At 46.1% G+C, this 18,645-nt stretch overlaps 1 protein-coding gene across 4 annotated transcripts in view; it reads left to right on the top strand.

The window, feature by feature from the left end:
• Nucleotides 1–876: 876 nt before the first annotated feature.
• The window catches only part of EPHX2 (epoxide hydrolase 2), a 53,981-nt gene continuing 36,212 nt past the window's right edge, over nucleotides 877–18,645 (top strand). For 2 of the 4 annotated variants that reach the window (XR_008667698.2, XM_055348284.2), the window contains exons 1-5: nucleotides 1,236–1,420; nucleotides 11,042–11,126; nucleotides 13,684–13,843; nucleotides 15,020–15,210; nucleotides 16,931–17,053. Coding sequence is in view for 3 of the 4 variants with exons in the window: in XM_055348284.2 (XP_055204259.2) it covers nucleotides 1,320–1,420; nucleotides 11,042–11,126; nucleotides 13,684–13,843; nucleotides 15,020–15,210; nucleotides 16,931–17,053 (660 nt within the window). In the remaining variant the exon portion in view is untranslated. Of the gene's footprint in view, nucleotides 1,421–11,041; nucleotides 11,127–13,683; nucleotides 13,844–15,019; nucleotides 15,211–16,930; nucleotides 17,054–18,645 lie in introns of all 4 variants that reach the window. The other 2 variants (XM_004046821.5, XM_055348283.2) reach the window with 2 other exon arrangements.

Here is an 18,645-nt window from a genome sequence, read left to right on the forward strand (position 1 = left end):
TCAGTTCTTCCTGTACCATTTGGCAGTGTTGGCCACTCTCTGCTTCTTTGGCAAGAATCTCAGAAAACACTAATAACTGCTCCAGGTGGGAGCCTGGAAGAGGTTACCAAGCTAGAGAAGGAAGCAACAGCATAGCTTGCTAAGGGCAAACAGCCCAGAGGAAACCCACAGCTCTGGTCAATCCTGCTGTTGATTGCTAGATCCAGAGACTGTTGTAGACCTCCCAGTTACAGTGAGGTATCTGACAACCCCTCACAAGGTTCTTGAAGCTCCGTGGTGGAGGGTATCTTGGATAAATCCACAGAGACACATTCAAGAGTAAATTCTCCACTGTTGGAGACCTCACTCACTCTGTTTGGTCTCCACTAAAGACACCGTTTTTAATTCATGGAGCTGCACTACAACAGCTCAAGAACTCCCAGCCAAAGTTTTAGTTTTTCTAGGAACATAAACGAGCCAATAGTGTGGAAATCGGTGATTAAAAACAAACCTCGCACATTTTAAGACAGAATTGTCACAAGTAGCATGTACAAAAGGAAAATAATAGCCTACATTTAGTTCTTCTAAGCTTCATTCCACAAGAGATTGAAATCGAAGTATTCTGGGCTGGCACACGATAGCTGGAACATCATATTTTATTCTAGAAACATATTTGCCTCGGCAAAGAAGAGCGTGCCTAGAGGAGCGGTCAGGATAGTGAGGGATCTGTGATCCTTCGTTCTGAATCTAGAAAAGTCACTGGATATGCCCCCTCCCCCCGCCCCCCAACACTGTCTTATGTTCTGAATATAGAAGTCACTGGATGTGCTGACACATAGACACACACATACACACACACACACACACACACACACACACACACACACAGTCTGTGGCCTCTTTCCCACGCATTCCAAGTCCAGCAAGTTCGCAGGGAGCTGTCAGCCCGTCCAGGAAGGCCCGGGCCTGGGTTTGCCTCTTCAAGCAGCTACTGCAGGGGCGTGGGCAGGGGGCATAGGAGACTTTGGACTTTCCTTTGAGACAGTAGAAAGCGTTACATCCAGAGGCGAGATTCTAGCCTGGGGTCCCCGCCTTCCCGGCCTCCTCTTCCTCTCCCTCTGACTCCCTTTCCTGTGCCTCTCCCCCGGCCTCTTTTCCGGCCAGAGTCCAGCCTTAACCCGGGCAGGGGGCGGAGTCCTGTTAAGGCGGTGTGGGGAGGAGGCGGGGCCAGGGCAGGGGCGGGGCAGAACCGGGCCAAGCTGGGCGGGTCATGCGCCCTGGCCTTCGCGCATCTCCCGGGTTAGCTGCGTGTCCGGGTGCTAGGCTGCAGACCCGCCGCCATGACGCTGCGCGCGGCCGTCTTCGATCTTGACGGGGTGCTGTCGCTGCCAGCGGTGTTCGGCGTCCTCGGCCGCACGGAGGAGGCCCTGGCGCTGCCCAGGTAAGGGGGCCCAGCGCCGCCGCCGCAGTGGGTCGGGGCCTCAGGAGGCAGACCGCGCTGGGCTTGCAGCCCTGCTTTCAGATTGCTCCCGTGTGGGAGCCCTGCGAATCAGGCGAATCATGAAACTGAAGACCTGGCCCTGAAGTCCCAGTGCATATGAGGAGATCCGTTGTCTTTCTAAATGTTCATAATTAAACGTTGCCAAGGACTCCAAAATTGCTTTCTGTGAACTTTTCCAAAAGGGAGAGGAGTTACTCATGGAGCTTTGTGCTTCTGCTGCCTCCTGTCTAATGGGGTGGCGCTTAAAGATGCGAGCTGAGATTCAGGAGAGAAGAAAGTTCTCTCCCCAGGTGTGGGTTGCATGTTTACTTGTGTAATAGCAAACTGCAGCAACCGCCCAAAGCCACATCACTGGGAAATGGTAGATGGGGTGTGCAGAGTGAGAGCTCAGGGACTTGGGAAAATACCTGTTCTACTACATGAAAAAACCAGCCCACCAGAATCTGAAGCTATTTATACAATATGGTTTCAGCTATGGAAAAAAGGTACATGCAGAAAAGTGCCTGAAAGAAATAGGCCAAAGTACATCAAATGGGATTAGGAATAATGTAATGATTTTCTTTCTCTCTCTCTTTTTTTTTGTGGTTTTTTTTTTTTGTAGTTTCCAACTTCTAAATTTATAAACAATGTATTATTCCCACATTCAGAAAGGAGAGAAGTATACTTATTTATAAAGTGAAAAAGAAGGCCAGGCATGGAAGCCATTGTTCATATCCTCCTTTTACATATGAGGAAACTGAGGCACAGAAAGAAACCAGCTGTCCAAATCACATAGCTGTTAAAGAGCAGAGCCAGAAATCCAACCCCAGTAGTCCATGTCTGGAGCCTTTGCTTTTAATATAGTAAGGAAGATGAGATGGCAAGTAGCTTGAGGGAAAGGCATGTAATCTCTGTGCTTTGGGAGGCTAAGGTGGGAGGATCACTTGAGGCTGAGAGTTCAAGACCAACCTGGGCAAAATAGCAAGACCCTGTCTCTCCAAAAATAAAATTAGCTAGACATTAGTGCATGCGTGTAGCCCCAGCTACTTGGGAGGCTAAGGCAGAAGGATTGCCTGAGACCAGGAGTTGGAGGCTATAGTTGTGTCCAGAGTTGGTTCCTGCTGGTGGGTTCGTGGTCTTGCTGACTTCAAGAATGGAGCTGTGGACCCTCGCAGTGAGTGTTACACTCTTAAAGATGGCGCAGACCCAAAGAGTGAGCGATAGCAAGGTTTATCGTGAAGAGCGAAAGGACAAAGCTTCCACAGCATGGAAGGGGACCCCAGCAGGTTGCCGCTACTGGCTGGGGTGGCCAGCTTTTACTCCCTTATTGTCCTCTCCCATGTTCCATTTCTGTCCTATTAGAGTGCCCTTTTTTTAATCCTCCCCGTGATTGGCTACTTTTAGAATCCTGCTGGTTGTGCGTTTTACAGAGCGCTGATTGGTGCATTTTACAATTCTCTTGTAAGACAGGAAAGTTCCCCAAGTCCCCGCTCGACCTAGGAAGTCCAGCTGGCCTCACCTCTCAATCCCCCCTCCTAACAGGACACCCCACCTGCTACTGGGAACTGGGTGATGACCGCTCTAGCTACTTCCTGCTGGATAGGGGCAAAGAAGGGGCCCTGCCGTTGTAGTGTCCTCCAGAGGGGAACTCTCTAGGCCAGTCAAAGGGCCAGTGGGTCAGTCTAGCAGTCCTCGGTAGAAGTTGTGAGTTAAGCTCATTTGGGGTTCCATTTGTAAGACCATCTGTAGCTTGATGGCCTCGATCCTGGAGGAAACAAATTTGAGAAGGAGGTTGAAAATACAGGGACTGAAGGTGAGTAATAGCAAGATGGCTGTCACGGGACCTAGAAAGGGGAGAAGCCAAGTCACCCAACTCCAGAGGTTGGTATAAGAATTTGAAAGGTGTTGTCTGGTTTCAGAAGCCTTTTCCTGTAAATGCCAGGCAGCATCCTGTACTATCCCTGACTGGTTAGTTTAAAAACAACACTCCTCCCCTAAGAAGGTGCAAAGTCCTCCTTTCTCAGCAGTGAGGAGGTCTAGACCTTAGCGGTTTTGGAGAGTCACTGTTGCCAAATAGTCTATTTGGGATTGTAGAGTAAGGATAGATTTATTTATTGCAAACTGTCTGAGAAATCCTTTGAGAGTGTATGGTAGTAGGATAATGAAGTAGTTAAACTGGCTATTCTGGTTCCTGTAGCAGTGGGCATTCCTAGCCCTATAAGTAGGGGTATTAGTTGTATGGTCCTGCGCTGACAGACTTGAGCTTTGAGGGGCACTGATAGGGTCTGATTTCCTGTGGCAATGTTAGTGTTGGGACTTAGGAGAAGGTGCAGGTGCCTGTCCAGCTGGTGGGGAGGCAGATATAGGTTGAAGTTCCACATAAGAAGAATATGCCTTGGCTGGGTAGAATAAACTGGTTGTGTATGTTAAAAAGGTGTGTGAGTTTATTGTTTTCATTTTCCCACACTCCTAGAGTACTTGCCAAGGTAGCTCTGGTGAGCAGCTGGAAAGGGTGTTGGGAGCAGACTGAGTGGCTCCCCGTGTTCTATTTTCCCACTGGAGAAAAAACCATTTTGTATCTACTAGGAACCATCCAAGAGAGTAATTGAAAGAGGCGATAAGAAGGCATACACTAGTGGTGGGGTCGCTGCTGCAGGAGGTCCAGGGGTGAATGGTCATGCAGGGAGTATGTTTGCCATTACAAAACCCAGACTGTTTGTTAAACAGGGAGGAGGTGATGATTTTGGGGGGCCCTGAGAAGCAGACAAGCCATCTGAATGGAGCTGTTTGGGTGACTCAGGAGTTACTATGATCAGTTGGGGCTTGAAGTTATAGGGTGTAATTACACTGATGGGATAGTAGGTGCCCCAGGGGCAGGCCTGATAACAGGTTGTGTTGGATGCATAAAGGGGCTTGGAAAGTTAAGATGGTATTCAGTATTCGTGGTCACAAGGTCTTGTATGGGCTTTTCCTGAGGATTGTGGCCTCCAGGCACAGTGAAGGTGATATTGTATCTCTAGCGCCCTGGAAACTCGCTGAGTTACCATGGCTTTAAAAGCCAGACCATTGTCGCTTTGTAAGCTTTGGGGAAGCCCAAATCTAGGAATTACTTCATGAATTAGGACTTTAACCACTTCTTGAGCCTTCTCTGTCTTGCAGGGCAAGGCTTCATCCAATTTGCAAAGGTATCAACACAGACCAACAAGTATTGAAATCCCCTTGACTTAGGCATATGGGCGAAGTCTAACTGCCAGTCTTCTCCTGGATAGTGCCCTATTCTTTGTTCCCCCAGAGGGGCCTTATGATGGACCAAGGGATTATTCCTTTGGCACACCTCACAGGCTTTGACTACTTGTTGGATGGTCCAAAGGAGATTTGGCCCTGTAAATAGGGATTTGGCCATTTGATGAGTGTTCTTAATACCCATATGAAAAGTTTGGTGGAGGGTCTTAAGTATTTTCCACTGGCTGGCTTCGGGTATGAGTACCTTTCCCTCTTCTGTTGTTAACCACCTGGAGGGGAGAAAACTATGCCCCCATGAAAGTCCTCATTCTGTTTCGGTTGGGGAATACTGGGGCTTAATCTCTTGGAGAGGGTTGTTCCATACCAAGGGTCCTTCCGTAAGTATTTCTAATGGGAGGTTCCACCTGGCAGCAATTTGGGCCTCAGTGTCTGCCTAATGGTTTTCTTCTGCCTTTTCTCCTTCACCTTTTGATGGCTTTGGCAATGTAAGACTGCCACCTCCTTGGGTTTTTGCACTGCGTGCAATAACTCCATGATTTCCTTGTGGTATTTAATGGGGGTTCCCCCGGAGGTTAGGAACTCCCTTTCCATATTGCAGCATTGGGCATGTAGGATTAGATAAGCATACTTGTTATCTGTATACACATTTATTTTTTTTCCTTTCCCAGTTCTAAGGCTCAGGTAAGCACCACTAGTTCTGCTAACTGAGTGCTGGTCCCTGGGGAAAGAGGCTTACTTTCAAGTACTGTTACATCACTAACTATGGTATAACCTGCCCTTCGTATCCCATTCTCCACAAATGAACTTCCATTGGTATATAGGTTAAGGTCAGGATTAGCTAAGGGGACTTCTAAGAGATCATCTCGGGCAGCGTAAGTCTGGGCTACAATTTGTTGGCATTCATGCTCGATTGGTTCCCCATCCTCTGGGAGAAAAGTGGCAGGGTTCAGGGCCACACACAAGCGCCTGGTATCTAAGCAGGCAGTTGTCTGACAGCCATAAATTTCCTTTGGCACCTAGTATGCCATTTACATCATTAGTAGTCCAGACAGTGAGATCCTTTCTTTGTATTATTTTGATAGCCTCCAATACTAAGATGGCCACTGCCGCAACTACCAATAAACAGTAAGGCCAGACTTTTGCCACTACATCAATTTCCTTACTTAGGTATGCCACTGGTTGTGGGGTTGTCCCACGAGTCTGAGTAAGGACTCCGAGAGCTATTCCCACTCTCTCTGTGATGTATAAAGAGAAGTCTTGTCCTTTGGGAAGGCTTAAAGCTGGAGCTTGTACTAGGGCCTGCTTTAAGGTTTTGGAGGCTGTTTCTGCCTCTGGTTCCCATTCTACTAGATTAGTGTTTGCCCTCTGGGTCTCCTTGATTAGAGCATAGAGTGGCCTGGCTATCTCGCTGTATCTGGGGATCCATAGTTGGCAAAAGCTGGTGATCCCAAGGAACCCCCACAACTGTTTTAATGTCTTAGGGCAAGGACAAGCCAGTATAGGCTGTATTCATTCTTTGCTTAGAGCCCTGGTTCCTCTGGCTAAGATTAGGCCTAGATATTTGACTTGTAGGCAGAGCTGGGCCTTCAGTGTAGATGCCATGTACCCTTGATTAGCTAGAAAGTTCAAGAGAGCTAGAGTAGCCTGCCGGCATGAGGCTTTTGAACTGGTAACCATAAGTAAATCATCCACATACTGAAGGGCCAGAGTGCCTGGACTTGAGAAGTGGCCTAGATCTTGGGCCAGTGCCTGACCAAACAGATGAAGGCTATCCCTAAACCCTTGAGGCAAGACCATCCACGAAAGTTGGGACTTGCAGTCTGTGGGATCCTCAAAGGCAAAGAGAACCTTGGAGTCAGAGTGCAGGGGAATGCAGAGGAAGGCATCCTTGAGGTCCAGAACAATGAACCATTCTGCTTCCTCTGGTATTTGAGAGAGCAGGGTATAGGGGTTGGGTACAGCTGGATATAGAGGAATTACTGCCTCACTGATGAGTCTAAAATCTTGTACTAGTTTCCACTGAACGTTCGGTTTTTGTACTCCTGGAATTGGGGTGTTGCAGGGACTGCTGCATTTTCTTACTAAGCCTTGAACTTTTAAATGTCTAAAAATATCATGTAATCCTTTATGAGCTTCAGGCCTTAAGGGATATTGCCTTTGATAAGGAAAAGTGGTGGGGTCTTTTAGCCTGATTTGGACTGGGCAGGCATTTTTTGCCCTTCCGAATTGTCCTTTCAATGCCCAGACTTCAGGGTTGATTCCCTCCTCAAGTAGGGGACAACAAATGGGTAACTTGTTCCCCATATTTATAGAGATAATATCTCTAGCTTTGGCTAATATGTCCCTCCCTAATAAGGGTGTGGGACTTTCAGGCACAACAAGAAAGGCGTGTGAAAAGAGCAAAGTCTCCCAATTACAACTGAGAAGGTGGGAGAAATATCTGGTTACAGGTTGTCCCAGGATTCCTTGGATGGTAACAGACCTTGAGGACAGCCATCTGGGGCAGGAGATTAACACTGAGAAGTCTGCACCAGTGTCCAGGAGGAAGTCAATTTCCTGGCCCTCAATGGTTAAACTTACCTGGGGCTCAGTCAGGGTGATGACATGAGCTGGCACTTGCCCTGGGCACCCTCAGTCCTGTTGTTGGATCATCTGGTTGGGGGCTTCTGGCCCAGAGAACCTTTGTCCTCTGGGGCAGTGTGCCTTCCAGCGATTGCCTTGGCATAGTGGACATGGGTGAGGGGGCAGCTTGTTTCTTGTTGGACAATCTTTTTTAAAGTGTCCTTGCAAAGCACACTGATAACAAGCCCTACTGGGTGATTGGCCTGCTCTGTTTTCTGTCTTCTCTGAACCACCAAGGTTTGTTTGTGTGAGGGACATGACTAAGGCTGTGGCCTTTCTCTTATCTCACTTTTCCTTTTTGGCCTGTTCCTCTTGGTCCCTATTATAGAACACCAAGGTTGCCAGGTTTAATTATGCCTCCAAATTTTGTTCAGGGCCCAGGGTTAGCTTTTGGAGCTTTCTCCTGATATCTGCGGCTGATTGGGTAATAAACTTATCTTTTAGAATCAATTGACCCTCGAGGGAGTCAGGTGACGGGGGAGTATATTTTCTTAAGGCCTCCTGTAGCCGCTCAAGGAAGGCAGTAGGATTTTCTTCCTTTCCCTGAGTTATGGTGGACATCATTGAATAATTCATGGGCTTTTTCCTAATTCTCCTTAGTCCTTCTGGAAGACAGGTCAACGGATGTTTGCGACTCCAGTCCCCATGATCTGAGTCTAGGTCCCAGTGGAGATCCATACTGGGGACGGCTTATTGACTGGTAGGGAATTTGTCCCTTTCTTTGGCTGTCATTCTGTCATTTACTTGACTAAGATACCATTTACTTGGCTAAGATACCAAACTCTCAGGCTGCAGCTAAAGCCGCATTCTTTTCATTAAAGGGCAGGGTTTGATCTAACAATAGCATGACATCTCTCTAAGTGAGGTCGAAGGTTTGCCCTAGACCCTGTAGGACATCTATATACCTATCAGGATCATCTGAAAACTTCCCCAGGTCTACCTTGATCTGCTTTAAATCAGAGAGGGAGAAGGGGATATATACCCAGGTTGGGCCAAATTCCCCTCCCCCTACAGCTTGAAGGGGGCATAACCGATAGCCCGGGGGTTTTATGGTCCCTTAGAGATTTCTTTGCTCATTTCCTTCTGAGTGGGGGAGATTAGAGGAGGCTTAACATTAACAGGAAGAGGAGCTGGAGCTAGGCTAGGATATGGAGGTAAGCTCATGTTTCCAATACCAAGAATGTTCTTGTTGTATCAAGTTGCTTTTTTTTTTAATGACCACCTGCGCTTGTTTTATAGATTCAGTGGTATCTTCTTCCTGTATAGTTATATTCTTTCCCTAGTTCCTCTTCTTTTATCATACCCCATTCTCTAAGAAGAAGAAATAATTTTCCCCTGTTTTCCCACTCACCTAGTGTCTTGTAATTATTTGTTTATACCTTGCCTCCCTTGTTCTTCTGTGAGCTTCCTATGAATAGCATCATATTTTTCCACTTTTGCATCACAGCACATAGCACAATGCCTCACACACCTAAGATGCTCAATAGGATTGTTAAGTTGAATATTGCATTGCTTCTTAATACTGAGGAGCAGATACTGAAAGGGACCAGGAGTCTTTTGGAGGAGGTGGAAATGTTCTGAAATTGAATGTGGTGATGCTTACACAACTGTAAATTTACTGCAAATCATTGAATTGTCATACTACATGAATTTAATGCTATGTAATTGTCTTAGTCCATTTTCTGTTGCTTACAATAGGATATCTGAAACTGGGTAATTTATAAAGAAAAGGAATTTATTTCTTGCAGTTATGGAGGCTGAGAATTCCAAGGTTGAGGGGTTGCATCTGGTGAGGGCATTTTTGCTGGTAGGGACTCTCTGCAGAGTCTCAAGGTAGCACAGGGCATCATATGGTGAGGGGGCTCAGTGTGCTAGCTCAGGCCTCACTTCCACTTCTTATAAAGCCACTAGTCCCAATCCCATGATAACCCATTAACTCATTAACCCATTAGCCTATGGATGAATTAATCCATCCATGAAGGTGGAGCCCTCATGACCCAATCACTTCTTAAAGGCCCACCTCTCAATTTTAATTTAATGCCACAATGGGGATTAAATTTCAACATGAGCTTCAGAGGAGACAAACATTCAAACCATAGCAGTAATTATACCTTAACAAAGCTGTTTAAAAAACCAACAACTGTTGGCAAAGGTATGGGAAAACCATTGCTGACATTGAAAAGTTGAGCAAGGCCACAGTTATTAGGTATATGTCTCCATATGGTTGGTCCAGAGCTGACCACTGTTACCTGCAAGAGGGTGTCTGATAAAAGGTATACTTGACTATTATCAGAAATAAAGCTCCCAGGATGGGGATATTTGTTCTGTTACTCAGGGCTGGTAATTTTAACTGGCTTGCCACTTCAACTGGAATTCATCTGGAATTGGCAAGCCAGTTAAAATTACTTTCCAGACCTGAGTAATAGAACAAATGCATTCGTACACATAAATACATTTGTTCTGTTACTCAGTGTATTTATTTACTGAGGCTGCTGTAACAGCAAACACAGACTGGATGGCAACAATGGAAATGTTTTCTCTCACAGCTCTGGAGGCTGGAAGTCCAAGATCAAGATGTCAGCAGGGTTGGTTCCTTCTGAGGCCTCTCTCCTTGGCTTGTTAACAGTGTTCTTCTCCCTGTGTCCTCACATGGTTGACTCTCTGTGTGTGTCTGTGTCCTAATCGCCTTATAAGGGCACCAGTCCTATTGTTGGATTAGAGCCCACCTGTATGATCTTATTTAACTCAAATTACCTCTTAAAGACCCACTCTCCAAATACAGTCACATCCTGAGGTATTGGAAGTTAGAACTTCAATGTATGTATTTGGGATGGGGGCATACAACCCAGCCTTAACACAGTGATATGGTTTGAATTTGTGTCCCCACCCAAATCTCATGTCCAGTTGTAATCCCTAATGTTGGAGGAGGGGGTTGGTGGGAGGTGATTGGATCATGGGGGTGGATTTCCTCCTTGCTGTTCTCGTGATGATGAGTGAGTTCTCATGAGATCTAGTTGTTTATAAAAGTGTGTAGCACTTACCCCTTCTCTCTCTTCCTCCTGCTCCAACCGTGTAACACGTGCCTTGCTTCCCCTTCGCCCTCCGCCATGATTGTGAGTTCCCTGAGGCCTTCCCAGCTATGCTTCCTCTACAGCCTGCAGAACCATGAGCCAATTAAATCTCTTTTCTTTATAAATTACCTGATCTGAGGTACGTCTTTATAGTAGTGTGAGAACAGACTAATACAGGAAACTTTTTAAAGGTTAGAAGATGACATTAAGATAAAATAGAAACTAGAGAGGCAGAATCGAAACCAGAAAAAACATATTCCATTCTTTTTGAAGAAGGTGAACTCATGAAAAAGTTCTTTGAGACCATGCCTGGTGCACACGAGGACAGTAATGGCCGCGTGCCCACTCTTGGTTCTGACCGTTATATAGTAAAGTAGGAAGCGCCTCTGGGTGAAGCTGCTGTTAGGTGGTTTCCCATGGGCAGCTTCTCTGTGGAACATGCTGTGATTTACTGTATGGTCTCATGTCCTCAGCTGGATGGCTCCTTGCGCGCAAAGATCCCAATTTGAACTACGTTTGCATTTTCCAGTTCCTGGCAGTATCCCTTTCTAGTGGCTGCTTCTCAATGAATATGAACAGTGTCTGTTTCCATGTGCTGCCATGACAAAATCCACAGAATGTTCCTGATGTTCTTTGTGTTTTCCAGAGGACTTCTGAATGATGCTTTCCAGAAAGGGGGACCAGAGGGTGCCACTACCCGGCTTATGAGAGGAGAGATCACACTTTCCCAGGTGAGGGGACATCACCACACAGAGCCCTTTGGATGAACGTTCTCTGCCTGTGTGCCCATCTCCCCGAACTTGGGGCCCACCATAATAGAAAACACCCACCTTTTCTGTGAAGACAAATGTTGTTTTAATGGTATTAATGGGAGTATTGCAGTCATCTTAAAACATACTTGCTAATATATTGTGGCAAATGGTGAACGAAAACTGTGATGAAACTATTGGGAAGAACATTATTGAATTATTGACTTTTTATTTAATCCATAAAAAAACCTCAGTAATATTGTTGGAAGGTAAGAAAGAGGGAAATGCTATATATTTTCTTCTTCTTCTTCTTCTTCTTCTTCTTCTTTCTTCTTTCTTCTTTCTTCTTTCTTCTTTTTCTGAGACAGGTTCTCACTCTATTGCCTAGGCTGGAGTGCAGTGGCATGATCATGGCTCACTGCAGCCTTTACCTCCTGGGCTCAGATGATCCTCCCACCTCAGCCTCCCCAGTAGCTGGGATTACAGGCACACATCACCATGCCCAGCTGTTTTTTGTATTATTATTATTATTGCTAGAAATGGGGTTTCACCGTGTTACCCAGACTGGTCTAGAACTCCTGGGTTCAAATGATACACCCACCTTGGTGTTCCAAAGTGCCAGGATTACAGGTATGAGCCACCATGCCCAGCCTATATTTTCAATGAACATACAGACTTTAGAGTGAATTTCTAGTAATTGCTATGAAAATCCTGCGTTTCATTCAGACTCCTTTGGTGGCTTCTGATAGTCTGTGTGTAACTTCTAGGAAACTGGCATAGAGGGAAGAAGCCTGGAAAACTAAATTATATCATGCTAAAGGCTATTTACACTTGACTTGTCTTAAAAAAAAAAGTCTTATCTTGGGAGTGAATGCCATCTTTTAACTTTTCATGTGTATATACTATACAGACAGAAAAGTACACGTAGCATACAGCTTGATGACTTTTCACACACTAAGTATACTGCTGTCACCAGCACCCAGATCAAGAAATAAAACATTCTCAGCACTGTAGGCAACACATAACCCCGCTCTGGACACCATCCCTCCAAGAGTATTACCATTCTAACTTCTATCCCAATAGATCACTTTTACCTGTTTTGGACTTTATGTAAATGGAATTGTGCAGATGAGCTCTTTTGTGTCTGGCATCTTTTGTTCAACATTGTATGAGTGAGACTCATCGTTGTTGCATGCTGCCATAGATCATTTTATTCTCATTGCTGCATGGCATTCCATCACATTCATATACCCCAATCTATCCATTCTTCTATTGATGGGGGTCTGGGTAGTTTTCAATTTGGGACTATTACAAATAGTGCTGCTATGATGATGTGTATATATAACAATCCATTCTGCTATTAGTGAGTGTATTAGTTTGCTAGGGCTGTGTCTTACGTAGCACCTTCAGCTGCTACCTACAGCAAATATGCCATAGACTGTGTGACTGAAACAACAAACATTTATAGCTCACAGTTCTGGAGGCTGGGAAGTCCAAGATGAAGGCACTGGCAGGTTCAGTGTCTGGTGAGGGCTCTCTTCTTGGTTTGCAGATGGCCACCTTCTTGCTGTATCCTCACATGGTAGAAAGCAGAGAGACGGGGGAAAAAGCAAGTTCTTGGCTGTCTTCTCCCTGTGTCCTCACATGGTCATCCCTGTGTGTGTCTATGTCCTCATCTCCTCTTCTTATTTGGGCACCAGTCATATTGGATTAAGATTCGTCATAATGACTTCATTTTACCTTAAGTACCTCTTTAAAGGCCTGATTTCCAAATATAGTCACATCATGAGGCTCTGGGGGCTAGGACTTCAACACAGGAATTTTGGGGAGGACACAGTTTAGCCCATAACAGTGGACATTTGGGTAGTTTCCAGTTTGGGGCTTGCTATGGTCCAAGTGTTTGTGCCCCGCCTCCAAAATCCCTATGTTGAAATCCTAACCCCCAAGGTGATGTTATTAAGAGGTGGGGCCTTCAGGAAGTAATTGGATCATGAGGGTGGAACCCTCAGGAGTGAGATCAGTGCACTTATAAAAGAGATCCCAGAGAGCTATCGAGCCCCTTCTACCATGTGAAGACAGCAAGAAGGTGCCATCTGTGAAATAGAAGGCAGGCCCTAACCAGACACCAAATCTGTTGGAGCCTTGATCTTGGACTTCCCAGCCTTCAGCACTGTAAGAAATAAATTTCTGCTGTTTATGAGCCACCCAGCCTCTGGTCTTTTGTTATAGCAGCTGAGATGGGCTAAGACAGGGCTCTTAGGAATAGCACTGCTATGACTGTGGGTGAATATAATACAATCTATCCATTCTGCTGTTAGTGGGCATTTGGGTCGTTTCTGGTTTGGGACTCCTAGGAAGAGTATAGCTATGAACATTTTTGGCCATGTCTTTTGGAGAACATATGTTGGCATTTCTAGTGGGTATGTGTCCAGGAATGGAATTGCTTGGTCACAGGGAATGTATATGTTTAGATTTAGTAGACCCTGCCAGAGCTTTTCTGAGTGGCCATACAAATTGTCCCCTCACTTCACTTTGACAGTGGATACCACTCATGGAAGAAAACTGCAGGAAGTGCTCCGAGACCGCTAAAGTCTGCCTCCCCAAGAATTTCTCCATAAAAGAAATCTTTGACAAGGCAATTTCAGCCAGAAAGATCAACCGCCCAATGCTTCAGGCAGCTCTCATGCTCAGGAAGAAAGGTAAGGATCTGATACTGGCCAATCTCAGGCCGGACCACCCAGAACCCTTGGGAGCATTAGGTCAGAATCCATTGAAGTGAGCTTTGAGATCACAGATCTTCTGAGCCATGATGGAAAGCCTCTTTAAACATGGCCCCAAAGCAAGTTTTATCCAATGGCAAAAGCAGCACTATTAGAAAAGCTGGAAAAATGGCAGAATTTTACTTAATAAAGCAATTGATGCCCATGACTGCCTTGTGAGCATCATTCTCCCCTTCAGTGGCACTTTAGTAATGACCCAAATGACATGATCTTTTGTCACAGTGATTAAGAAACAAGGCCTTTTTAGCAACTGTGATTTTCTCAGCCTCTGGGTATCAGAGTGTCCAAGCTATGAGTTGGCTGACATGGGCTCAGATTATGTCACATAGTCTAAGACATGAGGTCAAGTTCATCCATAGGCGTTGACTTGGTGTGAACACCTGACTCTTGTCATAGGCATACTTGAAACTATTCCACCCTCTTATAAGTAGACTTACCTAGTTGTGGCTGAGCTATCCCCTCCTATTGCGTGGGAAGAGTCTCACCATCAACTCTTCAGTGTCTTCTTTCCAGCATTGCCTAGTTCTCACCCTCGCTGGTTAGGCATATAAAGCCAGGGGATAATCCTATTTCTATGTACACTTCTCTAGTTTTGAAATAGGAACCTAGTCCCTGATTGCCAAGGCAGGTATTCTGGAATTTAGTCAAGCAGTGTTTTCAGTAGCGTGGACTAGAAAGAATGCTGGACCTTCATCATGTGGCTCTGGGCGGCTCGTAACTTGTCTGAGCTTGTTTGCTGATCTGTGAATCTGGGAGGGTAGGATCGGCCCTGTCCACCCCTGAGGTGGTAGAGATCAAAATGAGCTGATGAATGTAAAAGTGCTGCTCCACTGTTGTCAAGGAGGAAGGAGGGTAGTTTCTCCATCTAGGCTTCTGAGGGCCTTGAATGAACCCAGCTCATGCTTTTGTCTGTGTCAGAGGTGTTCATGGGTCAAGATGATTCTTTTCCAATTTGTCGGTTGAAAGTTGGGCATAAGAGATTAATAAAAGTGAGCACAACCTGCTTGGCCCATCATTGGAGTCCCTTGGGGGTATCTGGAGCATTTCAGGGCAAAGGTCTGTAGCTGGTCTATCTACTGGTGGCTTTTTGCTCAGGATTCACAACTGCCATCCTCACCAACACCTGGCTGGACGACCGTGCTGAGAGAGATGGCCTGGCCCAGCTGATGTGTGAGCTGAAGACACACTTTGACTTCCTGATAGAGTCGTGTCAGGTGGGAATGGTCAAACCTGAACCTCAGATCTACAAGTTTCTGCTGGACACCCTGAAGGCCAGCCCCAGTGAGGTACGGAGACACTTCCTTATGGTGGAGAAGGATGTTCAGAGATATTGCAACCAGAGAAAAACTGAGGAGTGAGCAGGTGGGATGCATCTTGGGCCTGGCAGGACAGCTCTGAGTCCACTTCTCCCAGACCACGTCTTCTCCTAAAAGACTGTTACCCATTCTTTGATCTAGAAAGTTCTCCCAGAGGTGGGCATTTGGCTCCATTGTATAGCTCTTACAGAACTTTGGTCAAAACAGGCATCAGCAAAAGCTGTTTTAGCCCAGCTGCCTCAGTTTACTTACAAAGAAATGGAGATCCTGGGAGACTTGCAAGGCCACAAGACTAGTAGTCAGGTTCATCCCCACAAAGGGTGAGTGAGGACGGGCTCCGGTATTGCCACGCTCTCCCACCAGACACCCTGTGCCCTGAGCCTGTCTCCAGAGATCACCTGTCCTAAAGCTCTTTTCTCTTTGTGTGTCTCTACTTTAATCTGCAAAAGGTGATTGAATGGAGATTAAATTCCTTTCCCTCACATTTCCAACCCCCCACCTCCCCAGAAGCTGATCAGAGCAAACCCTGAACTCTAGCCTTGGAGTCCTCACCATGCTGCATCCTGGGACCTCCCCTTTCTCTTCCTGGACTTTGCCTCTTCTCTTCTCAGTGCCTGGAGTCAGCCTCAGAGCAGGGCTCCCAATCTAAGCCTGCACAGGAATATATCAGTCTTCCTATCGATGGCTTCCAGGTTGGATGAGCTGCTTAGAATTCTAGACTTCCCTTGTCCAAGATGGTAAATGCATGCACCCATGCTTTCTATGACTTCCAGGATTTTTCTTCTCTTTTTATTTATTTATTGTTTAACTAATTATTTTTTCTTACAGACAGAGCCTCACTCTGTCACCTAGGCTAGAGTGCAGTGATGCGATCGTAGCTCACTGCAGCCTCAAACTCCTGAGCTCAAGTGATCCTCCTGCCTCAGCCTCCCAAGTAGCTATGACCACAGGTTCATACCACCATGCATGGCTAATTTTTTACATTTTGTTGTAACGGGGGTCTCACTATATTGTTCATGCTAATCTTGAACTCCTGGTTTCAACCAATCCTTCCAGTCTCCCAAAGTGCTGGGATTACAGGTGTGAGCCATCAAGCCTAGCACTTTCTTTATTACTACGTATACATTTTTGATCCATTAAGAATCTATTTGGGGGTAAGATATAAAGTAAGGATCCATTTTATTCCCCCAAACAGTTAACCAGTCATACCAAGGCCATTAAACAATCTTCCTTACCAACTGGACATGACACTTTTCTTAGAAACTAAATTCTTATTTGTATTTGGTTCTATTTCATAGACATGTCTGTTTCTTTTCTAGTGCCAAATTTCTACCTTTTGTAGCTTGATCAATTGTTTAACTCTCTGCCCTCACTATAGTTCTTTTCCAGATACATTTTTTGGTCTACTTATGCCTGTTGATTTTCCCAGAAGAATTTTAATGTCACCTTGATAAGTGTGTATCCTCTCCTAACCCTCTTGCAATTTCAGAAGTGGCTGAAGCCAGTAGGTCTGTGTGGGGTCATATGTGCCTTTGTTTTCATGCGTATGTTATGTAATTAAATGCTTTCCATTTTAGCAGTAGATGGTTACAAAAGAAAAAGAGTTTTTAATCTCCTCATCATAAAATAGCCCCTGTTTGCATTCTGGTGAGTTTCTTTCTGGGATTCTCCCATGCTGTTTTGGGCTCAGGTCATTTTTTTGGATGACATCGGGGCTAATCTGAAGCCAGCCCGTGACTTGGGAATGGTCACCATCCTGGTCCAGAACACTGACACAGCCCTGAAAGAACTGGAGAAAGTGACCGGAATCCAGGTAACTTGACTTCCGAGCGAGCCAAGCTTCCTGCACTCATCTGTGGTTTCCGGACTCAGGAGAAAAGCACAAGCAGAGAAGCTGCTGTCCGTGGAGTCCATGAATGACTCCTGGGCACTGCTGGTTGGGAGTCCATCACCCACTGTGCAGTCAGCACAATGTCCCTAAGGAGTATCTTGCCTCTTTCTCTGCAGTCAGTGAACAGGGAGACAAGAATTTATACTAGTGTTAGTGCCAGGGCCGGGGAACTGGCAGCAAGAGTGGGATGTTCAAGGCCATCCTGACCTCGCTTTTGAGAGTAAGTGTGGAGAACGTTTACCTTAAGGATCAGGGCCCCTACCTGGCATGTCCGAGCATGCCGCTGGCACTCAGGTGCAGCCCTTTAGTTCCACCCAGCTCAGAGGGAAGCCTCTTAAGAAAAGCCTGTCCGTCCCTGAGGTGGTTGGGACAGCCGTCATGATGTCCCTGGGGTTGCCTGGGGATTAGCCTGCTCCTCCAGTTCTGAGGCACCTTTCTTTTTTGGGGTTGAACCAAGATCGCTGATCTCACTGAGTCCACAGCCTTCTGCAGAAGTGCAGCACCCTCGTCCTGTGAGCACAGGGGAGAAGAGGCAGGAGAAAGCTGGCACTCAGCTGAGGCTGCCACATGTCCAAGGATGCACAGCCATTGCCTCAAAGGGAAGTAGGTTAGTTTGCTCGGGCTGCCATAACAAAGTACTACAGGCTGTGTGGCTTCAACAACAGACATGTATTTTCTCACTGTTCTGGAGGCTGGAAGTCCAAGATCAAGGTGCCAGCAGGGTTGGTTTCTCCGGAAGCCTCTCTCCTTGGCTTGAAGACGGCCACTTTCTCCCTATTTCCTCACTTGGTTTTTCCCTGTGTCTTTCTGCTTCCTAACTTCCTCTTTTTATGAGGATACCAGTCAGATTGCACTAGGTCCCACCCTAATGACATCCTTTAACCTTAGTTACCTCTGTAAAGGCCTAATCTCCAAATACAGTCACATTCTAAAGTATTGGGGGCTAAGGCTGGGCGCAGTGGCTCACTCCTGTAATCACAGCCCTTTGGGAGGCCAAGGTGGGCGGATCGGTTGATGTCAGGAGTTCGAGACCAACCTGGCCAACATGGCTACACCCTGTCTCTACTAAAAATATAAAAACTTAGCCAAGCATAGTGGTGGGCACCTGTAATCCCAGCTGCTCGGGAGGCTGAGGCACGAGAATAGCTTGAACCCAGGAGATGGAGGTTGCAATGATTCAAGATCGTGCTACTGCACTCCAACCTGGACAACAAGAGCGAGACTCTGTCTCCAAACACAAACAAACAAACAAAAAAGTATTGGCACTAAGACTTTAACATGTGAATTTTGAGAGTGATACAGTCCAGCCCATGACAAGACTGATTTTTTTGTCTTTAATGAATAGATTAAAATGTGTACCCAGTGACTCCATAACCTTAAAGCATCTTGCCCAAACTTTGTTCATTTGTCCTTCTACAAACCTGCAAGTCCCAGGCAACAGAGAAGAAAGCACATCAGACTTGGGCTCAGGGAACCCATGTGCTTGTGCCCCTGGCTAGGTCTGCCCCCTCAGC

Source organism: Gorilla gorilla, chromosome 7 (genome assembly GCF_029281585.2).
Source record: "Gorilla gorilla gorilla isolate KB3781 chromosome 7, NHGRI_mGorGor1-v2.1_pri, whole genome shotgun sequence".
Classification (NCBI taxonomy): Eukaryota; Metazoa; Chordata; class Mammalia; order Primates; family Hominidae; genus Gorilla; species Gorilla gorilla.